This window comes from Pinus tabuliformis, chromosome 8 (assembly GCF_031772625.1).
Source record: "Pinus tabuliformis cultivar Carrire ecotype Pingquan chromosome 8, CPIR1, whole genome shotgun sequence".
Taxonomy (NCBI): domain Eukaryota; kingdom Viridiplantae; phylum Streptophyta; class Pinopsida; order Pinales; family Pinaceae; genus Pinus; species Pinus tabuliformis.
Genome location: NC_142294.1, coordinates 648,115,118 through 648,127,167, shown reverse-complemented (window position 1 = coordinate 648,127,167; position 12,050 = coordinate 648,115,118). Strand labels below are relative to the sequence as shown.

At 40.1% G+C, this 12,050-nt stretch overlaps 1 protein-coding gene across 1 annotated transcript; it reads right to left on the bottom strand.

Annotated features, from left to right (window-relative positions):
- Nucleotides 1-1,277: 1,277 nt before the first annotated feature.
- LOC149237202 (cysteine-rich receptor-like protein kinase 42) lies at nucleotides 1,278-2,648 on the bottom strand. The gene is made up of 5 exons (XM_089369200.1): nucleotides 2,369-2,648; nucleotides 2,233-2,274; nucleotides 2,035-2,101; nucleotides 1,746-1,890; nucleotides 1,278-1,646 (listed from the first exon to the last, which is right to left on the bottom strand). The coding sequence occupies exons 1-5, from the start codon at nucleotides 2,646-2,648 to the stop codon at nucleotides 1,278-1,280; spliced, it is 903 nt and encodes a 300-aa protein (XP_089225326.1).
- Between the last annotated feature and the right edge of the window lie 9,402 nt (nucleotides 2,649-12,050).

Sequence of the window (12,050 nt, the reverse complement as noted above, 5' to 3'; positions counted from 1 at the left end):
AGGATAATTCGATACAAATTCGATCGGCACAGTATAAATAGCTAGTCTCGATCAGCCTGTCGAAAATCCATGATTCATAATTGATCCATGAGGAGGATTTGTGAATTTGGCTGCATAGAATGCATGCAGTGGCCCTCTAAACACAAAATAGATGGCGGCCAGTTTGCGTGTAGGAAACGGCAACAAATCATGTGTCGGGAAATATTGGTATTTTTCAGTTTAAGTTTCAATCTTGCCTTATGGGCCTAGAAATATTATTTTTTTCAGTTTCAGTCTTACCCTGAGAAAACAAGAAAGCAAAGAATTTAAGCTGAAACGTGAAGGTGAGCACAGCATATAACGATAATTGATTTTCGAATATGTTTATATCATGCAGGAATTTTTATTAAATAAGTTTTCGAAAATTGAAATTTTAATACGTATTAGTTACGAAAAAACATTTTAAATACATTTTGAAACTTAGAAGAAACCTTAGATTTAAATTTTTAAAATGAAGATTTTGAAAAGGAAAGACAAAGAATGGTTTTCCAAAATGATAGGTTAATCAAAATACAAGGTATGGTTTTCCAAAATGATATGTTAATCAAAATATTAGAATTTATCTAAATTTCAGATGAATGGAAAAAAATGAAAAAAAAAAATGAGAAAATATAGATATTTAGATGTACACTGTCAATTCTTTTAGAAATGATTTTCATCTAAAATTTTATCGCATCTCAGAAATTCGAAACCGAATTCTAACTTGGTAACTGTACACAAATGTAAACAATTACCAGATTTGAAAACCTGTCTACTATTACTGAGAAGATCTGACAGGGTATACGATAATGCTAAGAGGCATTGCGTGATTTTCGCCTCTATTGCAAAAAATAAATTATAGATATTTAAGATGCATGGCCTGATTTTCACCTCTATTAGAGAAAACAAATTTTAGATATTTAGATGTTTAAGATGTACACAGTCAAATTTTTCAGATTTGATTTTCATCTAAAATTTTATCATATCACATGAACTCGAATCCGAATTCTAACTTGGTAGCGGTACACAAACGTAAACAATTCCCAGATTTAAATACCATTCTACCATTACTGAGAAGATAATTCTGTCTGACAAGGTATACGATAATGCCAAGAGGCATTGCGTGATTACAATTCAAACTTGGTAGCTGTACACAAATATAAAAATGAATTCCCAGATTTAAAAACGATTCAACCATTACTGTGAAGATAATGTTGTCTGACATGGTAGCGATAATGAAAAGAGGCATTGCGTGATTTTCACCTCGGCTCCAGAGTGCCTGATGAAGGATCGGCTGCTACAGAGTGAATTTCAGAAGGTGTTGTAGAAATAGTTGCCGTACTGCTCGATGTTTGGTCCGGATCAATTACTTTACCACGTTTAGCTTTGTGAGGTCCGCCCGCGATATCCAGATCTATGAAAGCAGGCTTTGTGGGCGAAGGAGGATGTTCGGTCTCACTTGTCAGCATCGCCACCACCCGTAACAATGAAGCCCGCAACGCAGCTACTGCTTGCGTGCACAAAAAACCGATTCTAATCACTCTAATCCCTTCCTCCGAGGAATAACTGCCCTCCAATGTGGGATCCATAATTTCTAAACCTCCATCTGTAGTATATAGTCTCCATGTCTGCTTCGTCAAATAAAAATTTTTGTTAGCAATGGATGTAATAACTATAAAGAAATGAGAAAAATTAGATTCGAAACATGACATCCACATAAACCATACTCCTTCGATGAGAAACTCCATGTCTTCATCCGAACTCTGATTCTTTCTTCCGCTGATAATCTCAAGTAGAAGCACTCCAAAACTGAATACATCTGCATTCTCTGTCAACTGTCCCCGTAAGGCGTACTCAGGGGCCATGTAACCTCTGCACAGTTTCATACCCAATCAAATCTCCATAACATAGCCACTTCCAAACAATATTATCCATATTCAGATATATGAGTTCTAATTGATTCTTGTACGTCTGTAACTTATTGAAAAAATTACTTGGGAACTCTAAAAATCTTACAAAGTCCCTGCAACCCGTGTGCTGACGTGGCTCTGATCTTCTGCAAAGAATCTGGCTAACCCAAAGTCTGCTATTTTGGGTTTGTGTTTATCAGCTAACAGAATATTGCTGGTTTTAATATCTCTGTGGATGATCTGAATATGTGATTCCTCATGAAGATAGGCCAGACCACGTGCAGTTCCAACAATGATTTCACACCTCTCTTTCCAGTGCAGTCAAGTAGATGACGTTTCGTTGCATCTGCAATGGATCACAGACAGTAAATTTATTACCCGCAAGCTACATATAAAATCAAACGAAACCAAGAACCATCAAGGGATTGAGGAGTAGAAACCGAATAGAAACTTGTCAAGACCAATGTTCGGGAGGTATTCGTAAACTAGTATCCTTTCTGAGCAGCAACCAAGCAATTTCACTAGATTTGTGTGTTGAACACGACTGATGAGATTCGCTTCATTCAGAAATTCAGCATTTGCTTGCCTTGTACCCATATAGAGCCGTTTAACTGCAACCATTCTGCCATCAGGGAGAACTGCCTGCAGATAGACGAACTTCAAAATCTTCTTTTTTTTCCCTTGAATTTTAGTAGGTGTTGCTATTTCCAAATATCTCATTTATTTAATTGTGAGATATTAAGCTCTCACCTTATAGACGGATCCAAAACCTCCATCTCCAAGTTTGTTCTCTAGTTTGAAATTGGAGGTAGCCTCTCTCAGAATTTCGTACTTGAAAATCAGCTCTCGATTCGTTATGCTTGGCCCTAAGATAGAATTATCTTCCCCACCTGCGAAAACAATTACAAGGTGTCTATTTATCTTGCTCACAACGTAATCATAAGCATCTTATGTCCTTAAAAATGAGTAGGTTAGCTGCAAGTCCAGTACCTCCGGTTCGATAAATCTCTTCGGGAGGTTTCAGAAGGGAGCAAATATTCCACTTCCAAAGGCATATGACTGCAATTAATACAAACGCAGCGGCTAATACTACTCCCAGACTTATACCCAAGACGCTAGGTGTCTTTCCTTCTGCAAATTTACACAAAAAGCTGGAAGTAACTAGTAAGCTATGTTTTAGTTAAATAGAAATAAACGAAGCCCCACAGCCACAACACCCGTGTATTCCTCGAGAAGAAAATTACCGGAGGATGCGAGAGGACTTTCCGCTGCTGGCGGCCATACAACTGAAGCATTAGAAAATTCATAAACCTCGTAATGCAAGTAGCAGTTCTGACATCCGAATTGTGCACCCTGTTGGGGTTTTTTCTGTCAAAATCCAAAAAACACAATATAACATCACAGAACAGAGAACAATGCTCTGTTCTTCACACACAGGATCTTTAACACAGCGGAAGTTTAAAAGATTGTTTCTGAAAACAGAGTATAACATACATAAACAGGGATCTGTATTCATTAAAAATGAAAAGCCTGATACAATATTCTTCCTCTTCTGCTCAGAGGGATTCACCAAAAGAAAACACACACACTACATTATAGTCTACGCTGCTGCGTAAAACATTCACTTGTGCTGCTGCGCTACTCATGTGTCTCACACTATCACGCCTAAAAACTACAATGCACACGTATCTAACTTACATACAAAATCTGAATAGTTTTAATGAACAAAAATGGAGTCCCATACTGGGAACTGCTCGAGGCTGTCCTTCTCATCCTCGGCTGAAAAGAGCATTAACTGTGGTCGCTGGAAATTCAATGTGCAGGAGCTTGAACGCAACCTGCTTCCTTCTCAGCCATGCTATAAATTGAAAGCTTCTGCCTGCTATGCTGTACTGTTCCATGCTCACTTTAACTACCTCCGCGCCAATTCTCTGTTTCTCCGTATATTTGAAAACATACATAAACGCTGCAAAACACAAAAATTGCCTTTGGGTGGATTTCAATCATTATGTAGTTTGGTTTTGGAAACTGATCGGGTCCGAGCTTCATCGCATGGCGCTTATATAAAAATGGTTGTGTACCCATGGTTTCCCCGATTGCGATATGCCGCTCGCACTATGTGCCGATATCTCCGATCATATATATATGCCTGAAATACATTAAAATGCCCTGAGTGCGGACTTGAAAATTTATCAAAAATCATTTATAATGCTGTCGGGTCCGCTCCATCGCATCGCAACATAACTCATGTTAAAGCCTACCATATTGAAAATGCCGATAGCGATACGCCGATGCGATATCGGCGATCGCTCATCGCACAATAACAAAACCACTTTGTAAGTCCTCCGCTGCGACTTCGCCGATGCGATATCGGCGATCGCTCATCGGCGATATTTCATATCGCTGCCGCTGCCTGCCTCCGATGCTCCAACCCGCCGATATGCCGACTTGCCGATACGCCGATACGATCTAGACCGTTGATCGGTTAGATCTGACGGCTGAGGTTAAAGCGGATCTTTAAGCCTGCAAATTTATTTTTGAAGCCATTTTTTTTCTTCTTTTTTTTCGATCCTTGGTGAAATGCACGGTTTATGGTCCTCATGCTACCGCATGGCTCAACTGTTGCGCAGTTGAAATTATATTTTCAACACTCCCCTTTAATTTCAACTGTCGGGCATTCAATCATACCCAAACACTTCCTCATAAATTCAAAGCTTTTCTGATCCATTGGCTTTCTCAAAATGTCTGTTCCCTGTTCCTGAGTCCTGCAATGTTGTAAATTGATTTCTCCATTGTTTACCAATTCTCTGATATAATGAAACCTTGCATCAATGTGTTTCGTTCTCTTATGAAACACTGAATTCTTTGACAATGCAATAGCTGAGCTATTGTCACAAAAAATCACTGTCGCTTTTGCCTGCTCTTGGCCTAAGCTCCTCAACATTCTTCTCATCCACACTGCTTGACATGCTGCTGCAGTAGCTACCACATACTCTGCTTCTGCTTTAGACAACGCCACAATTGGCTGTTTCTTGGAAGCCCATGAAATGGCTCCTGAACCCATGTGAAAAAAATATCCGGAAGTGCTTTTCCGATCATCTACACTTCTAGCCCAATCGCTATCAGTGTATGCAATTAAATCTGAACTTTCTGAGACACTATATAATATGCCAAACATTTTGGTACCTTTGACATACCTTAAAATTCTTTTTGCTCCCTGCCAATGTGCCTCCTTTGGCCTTTCCATGAATCTGGAAATTAAACTAACAGCAAACATAATGTCAGGCCTAGTAGCTGTTAAATACATAAGGCTGCCAACAATACTCTTGTACAAACTAGGATCAAAATCCTTGCTGCTGTCCTCTCTGCTGAGTTTTAATCCCATTACTGTGGGAGTGATCGCTGCTTTGCATTCTTGCATGTTAAATCTGCCCAATACTTGATTTACATATCTTGCTTGTGAGATAAAAATTCCTTTTTCATTTTGATCTACTTCTATGCCTACGAAGTATCTCAAGAAACCCATGTCAGTCATTTCAAATTCTTCCTTCATGACTGATTTAAAATTCTTAATGAGCTAATCATCATTACCTGTGAAAATAACATCATCAACATATAAGACAACAATTAAAATTTTACCATCTTTTTCTTTGATGTAGACGGTGGGTTCTCCTTCACACTTGTCAAATTCATTTTCCAGTAGATAGGAATCTATTCTACTGTACCACGCTCTTGGCGCTTGCTTCAGCCCATAAAGTGCTTTCTTCAATCTGCAAACCTTGTGTTCTTGGCCTTTCTTCTCATAGCCTAGAGGCTGCTTAATGTAGACCTCTTCCTTTAACACTCCATTTAGGAATGCTGATTTCACTTCCATTTGGTAAAATTTCCATTTGTTTTGTGCTGCTATGGACAACACTGCTCTCATGGTTTCCATTCTTGCAACCGGTGCGAAAGTTTCCTCATAATCTCTCCCATACTGCTGCTTGTATCCTTTGACAACAAGTCTTGCCTTGTGTCTTTCAATTTTGCCTTCAGCATTACACTTGGTCTTATAGACCCATTTAACTCCAATGACTTCTTTACCTTTTGGTAGCTCAACCAAATCCCATGTCTTGTTTCTTTCTATGGCATTCATCTCCTCATCCATAGCTTCTATCCATTTCTTATCTTTAATAGCATCTTCGAAATGAATAGGATCATCAACTTGACAATACAAGGCAAATAAGGAATTCATTCCTTCATTATAAATGTCACTTAAGTTTCTGAATTTCTTACCTCTTTCACTTGGTGTGCAGGTGCTTGAAGATGCACTTGAATTTCCTCCTTGTGGTGTGCTTGGAGAAGCACTCTCATTTCTCCTCAAGGGTGTTCCTTGCTGTCCTTGTGTTGGTGCTGCTGTTTGGGGATGCATTTCAGCCATCTCCTCATCATCTTCATCATGAAACAAATAGTTTTTAACATTAACTGTTTTCTCTATGCTTCCATCCCAAGCTTCCTCCTCAATAAATTGAACATCTCTGCTCACAAAGAACTTCTTGGTAGATGGGATATACAGCCTGTAAGCTTTGGATTCCTGACTGTATCCAATGAAAATACATTTCTCCCCTTTGCTGTCCAACTTCCTCCTTAGCTGATCTGGAATGTGTGCATAGGCCACACATCCAAAAACTTTCATGTGGGTGACTCCTTGTTTTCTCCCACTCCATGCTTCTTCCGGCACTTTGTTCATCACAGCTTTTGTAGGACACCTATTCAAGATATATACTGCACAGTTTACGGCTTCAGCCCAATAATCATTTGGCAAATGCTTTGCCTTCAACATGCTCCTTGCCATATCCATAATGGTCCTGTTCTTCCTTTCAGCTACTCCATTTTGCTACAGGGTATACCTTGCTGTAAACTGCTTGTGAATTCCACTTTCTCTGCAAAACCGTAGGAATTCCTTGGAGATATACTCACCTCCTCTGTCTGTTCTCAAAACTTTGATGCGCAGCCCACTCTGATTTTCCACAAGTGCTTTGAAATTTTGGAATTTTTCAAACACTTCACTTTTGTTCTTCAAGAAATAAACCCAAGTTTTTCTTGTGAAATCATCAACAAATGTTAGGAAATATTGGCTGCCGGCTAAAGATTGATTTTGCATCGGTCCACATAAATCTGAGTGGACAATTTATAAGGGTGCCTTTGCCCTTACGCTTTTCCCTGATGGAAAACTTTCCCTGTGTTGTTTCCCCAATATGCAACCTTCACAAAGACTGTCTGGTTTCTCTATCAATGGTAATCCTCTTACCATTCCTTTTCTGCTCAACAAGTTAAGGCCTCCAAAATTGAGATGTCCAAATCTCAAGTGCCACAACCAATTTTCATCCTTTGGCATGCTTTGGAAAGCCTCCTGGGTGACTGCTGCAATTTCTCCTTTGTTTTTCAAATCTGCTCTTAGTCTAAGAGGGAACATCCTGTTCCTCGTCATCTTCACTTCAGCAATGCAATGCTTGCTAGGTGCTATATCCATGATGGTGCATACATCATTCTCAAAGAAAACATTGTAACCCTTTTGAACATGCTATCCAATACTCAAGAGGTTACATCTCATTCCAGGGACATAGTAGACATCTGCTATGGTTTTCCTTTCACCTTGCTTTGTAAATATTTTAACTTCTCCTTTACCCATAATAGAAATTTTGCTATCAGTCCCAAGTGTGACTTGTGACTTCACACTTTGATCTAAAGCAGAAAACAAAGCTATCTTTCCTGTCATATGGTTGCTGCAACCGGAGTCTAGAAACCATATATCTTCACTATTTGTTTCAGCCATATTACAAGCTAACAACACATTATCTTGGCTGACATTTTCTCTAGTAATATTTACATTAGATCTATTGTTCATATCATGCTGCTTCTTCCTACATTCACTGGCATAATGCCCATATTTTTTACAGTAATAACATTGGACATTGGATTTTTCATACCTTTGTCCTTGAGCATGATGTTGTCCTCCTTGTTAGCTGCTGCCTTGACCTTGGTTCTGATTTGGATTGCTGCCGCTTCCTTGAGCATTTGCTGGACTGTTCCTTCCACCTTTGTTCTAGCTTCTGCCTCTTCCTATCTTGTTTCCTCTGCCTTGACCTCTTCCTATTCCAAAGGGCATCTGGGTCTTGAAGGCTTGCTCTAGAGATGAGTTTTCATTTCTACTCAACCTCTGCTCATGTGTGATCAGTGATGCATGAAGCTCATCAACTGAAAAGTTTGAGAGATCCTTTGTCTCTTTTATGGTGGTGACAATCACATGGAACCTTGAGGGTAGGGACCTCAATAGTTTCTCCACAATCCTCCTTTATTCAAGTATCTCTCCATGAGATCTTATTTGTGTAACCAGACCAATTACTTGAGTGAAGAATGAGTCAATATTGTTTGACTCTTTCATGTTCAGATTCTCAAAATCTTTCCTCAGCAATTGTAGTTTTGTTGTCTTCACTTTCTCCATGCCTTGATAGGCTGTTTTAAGAGTTTTCCATGCATCTTTGGATGTCTTAGATGCTGCTAACCTTGGAAACATGCTTCCATGCACTACTTGATACAAGAAGAAGAGGGCTTTTGAGTCCTTTTTCTTGTGGCTCTTTAACAAATCTTTCTCTCCCTGAGTTAAAGCATTAAACTCATTTTCATCTGCTGGTTGTTCAAAACCATCCTCAACTATTTCCCATAAGTCTTGGGATGCAAACAATGCTTTCATTTTTATTGCCCAATAATCATAATTTTTGCCATCAAATAATGGGAGTTGCATACCCATACTATTGTTGGTGCTGGTGCCAGCCATTCTTACAATACTTGACTATGTATTAAAAATTTTTGGTAAATACCTTGGATTCTCTTCGCTCTGCTGGAGAAGTTGCTGCAGTAAGAATCCTTCCTTCAGCTTCTTTGAACCCTTCAAAGAGCCTGAACCTGCTCTGATACCATTGTTGGGGGTTTTTCTGTCAAAATCCCAAAAACACAATATAACATCACAGAACAGAGAACAATGCTCTGTTCTTCACACACAGGATCTTTAACACAGCGGAAGTTTAAAAGATTGTTTCTGAGAACAGAGTATAACATGCATAAACAGGGATCTGTATTCATTAAAAATGAAAAGCCTGATACAATATTCTTCCTCTTCTGCTCAGAGGGATTCACCAAAAGAAAACACACACACTACATTACAGTCTACGCTGCTGCGTAAAACATTCACTTGCGCTGCTGCGCTACACCTGTGTCACACACTATCACACCTAAAAACTACAATGCACACATCTAACTTACATACAAAATCTGAATAGTTTTAATGAACAAAAATGGAGTCCCATACTGGGAACTGCTCGAGGCTGTCCTTCTCGTCCTCGGCTGAAAAGAGCATTAACTGTGGTCGCTGGAAATTCAATGTGCAGGAGCTTGAACGCAACCTGCTTCCTTCTCGGCCATGCTGTAAATTGAAAGCTTCTGCCTGCTATGCTGTACTGTTCCATGCTCACTTTAACTGCCTCCGCGCCAATTCTCTGTTTCTCCGTATATTTGAAAACATACATAAGCGCTGCAAAACACAAAAATTGCCTTTGGGTGGATTTCAATCATTATGCAGTTTGGCTTTGGAAACCCATCGGGTCCGAGCTTCATCGCATGGCGCTTATATAAAAATGGTTGTGTACCCATGGTTTCCCCGATTGCGATATGCCGCTCGCACTATGTGCCGATACCTCCGATCATATATATATGCCTGAAATACATTAAAATGCCTTGAGCGCGGACTTGAAAATTTATCAAAAATCATTTATAATGCTGTCGGGTCCGCTCCATCGCATCGCAACATAACTCATGTTAAAGCCTGCCATATTGAAAATGCCGATAGTGATACGCCGATGCGATATCGGCAATCGCTCATCGCACAATAACAAAACCACTTTGTAAGTCCTCCGCTACGACTTCGCCGATGCGATATCAGCGATCGCTCATCGGCGATATTTCATATCGCTGCCGCTGCCTGCCTCCGATGCTCCAACCCGCCGATATGCCGACTTGCCGATACGCCGATACGATCTAGACCGTTGATCGGTGAGATCTGACAGCTGAGGTTAAAGCGGATCTTTAAGCCTGCAAATTTATTTTTGAAGCGATTTTTTTTTCTTCCTTTTTTTCGATCCTTGGTGAAATGCACGGTTTATGGTCCTCATGCTGCCGCATGGCTCAACTGTTGCGCAGTTCTCTGTCAGAGAACAAATGGAAACACGCTTCCATGCACTGCTTGATACAAGAAGAAGAGGGCTTTTGAGTCCTTCTTCTTGTGGCTCTTTAACAAATCTTTCTCTCCCTGAGTTAAAGCATTAAACTCATTTTCATCTGCTGGTTGTTCAAAACCATCCTCAACTATTTCCCATAAGTCTTGGGATGCAAACAATGCTTTCATTGATATTGCCCAATAATCATAATTTTTGCCATCAAATAATGGGAGCTGCATACCCATACTATTGCTGTTGCTGGTGCCAGCCATTCTTACAATACTTGACTATGTATTAAAAATTACTGGTAAATACCTTGGATTCTCTTCGCTCTGCTGGAGAAGTTGCTGCAGTAAGAATCCTTCCTTCAGCTTCTTTGAACCCTTCAAAGAGCCTGAACCTGTTCCGATACCACTGTTGGGGGTTTTTCTGTCAAAATCCCAAAAACACAATATAACATCACAGAACAGAGAACAATGCTCTGTTCTTCACACACAGGATTTTTAAAACAGCGGAAGTTTAAAAGATTGTTTCTGAGAACAGAGTATAACATACATAAACAGGGATCTGTATTCATTAAAAATGAAAAGCCTGATACAATATTCTTCCTCTTCTTCTCAGAGGGATTCACCAAAAGAAAACACACACACTACATTACAGTCTACGCTGCTGCGTAAAACATTCACTTACGCTGCCGCGCTACTCATGTGTTTCACACTATCACGCCTAAAAACTACAATGCACACGTATCTAACTTACATACAAAATCTGAATAGTTTTAATGAACAAAAATGGAGTCCCATACTGGGAACTGCTCGAGGCTGTCCTTCTCGTCCTCAGCTAAAAAGAGCATTAACTGTGGTCGCTGGAAATTCAATGTGCAGGAGCTTGAACGCAACTTGCTCCCTTCTCGGCCATGCTATAAATTGAAAGCTTCTGCCTGCTATGCTGTACTGTTCCATGCTCACTTTAACTGCCTCCACGCCAATTCTCTATTTCTCCATATATTTGAAAACATACATAAACGCTGCAAAACACAAAAATTGCCTTTGGGTGGATTTCAATCATTATGCAGTTTGGTTTTGGAAACCCATCGGGTCTGAGCTTCATCGCATGGCGCTTGTATAAAAATGGTTGTGTACCCATGGTTTCCTCGATTGCGATATGTCGCTCGCACTATGTGCCGATACCTCCGATCATATATATATGCTTGAAATACATTAAAATGCCCTGAGCGCGGACTTGAAAATTTATCAAAAATCATTTATAATGCTGTCGGGTCCGCTCCATCGCATCGCAACATAACTCATGTTAAGGCCTGCCATATTGAAAATTCCGATAGCGATACGCCGATGCGATATCGGCAATCGCTCATCGCACAATAACAAAACCACTTTGTAAGTCCTCCACTGCAACTTCGCCGATACGATATCGGCGATCGCTCATCGGCGATATTTCATATCGCTGCCGCTGCCTGCCTCCGATGCTCCAACCCACCGATATGCCGACTTGCCGATACGCCGATACGATCTAGACCATTGATCGGTTAGATCTGACGGCTGAGGTTAAAGCGGATCTTTAAGCCTGCAAATTTATTTTTGAAGCGATTTTTTTTTCTTCTTTTTCTTCGATTCTTGGTGAAATGCACGGTTTATGGTCCTCATGCTGCCGCATGGCTCAACTGTTGCGCAGTTCTCTATCTCAGGTTGGCACTTAAATATATTTTGTACGGCATAAGTCAGGCACTACCCGCAGCTTGTCCGGGACAGATCTCTCCAAACACTGTGCTAAGCTATAAATAATCTGCGATGCATTAGAACAGTTTGGCGTTCTATTTAGCTTTAGCGGCAGTGTTCGAGAGTGTTGGAAA

Coding starts and splice junctions, on each gene's coding strand:
- LOC149237202 (XM_089369200.1), bottom strand. CDS start 2,648: ATGAGATATTTGGAAATAGCAACACCTACTAAAATTCAAGGGAAAAAA. Junction 2,275..2,368: donor TCTTGACAAGTTTCTATTCG/GTTTCTACTCCT, acceptor GATCCATTGCAG/ATGCAACGAAACGTCATCTA. Junction 1,891..2,034: donor ACACGGGTTGCAGGGACTTT/GTAAGATTTTTA, acceptor GAAACTGTGCAG/AGGTTACATGGCCCCTGAGT.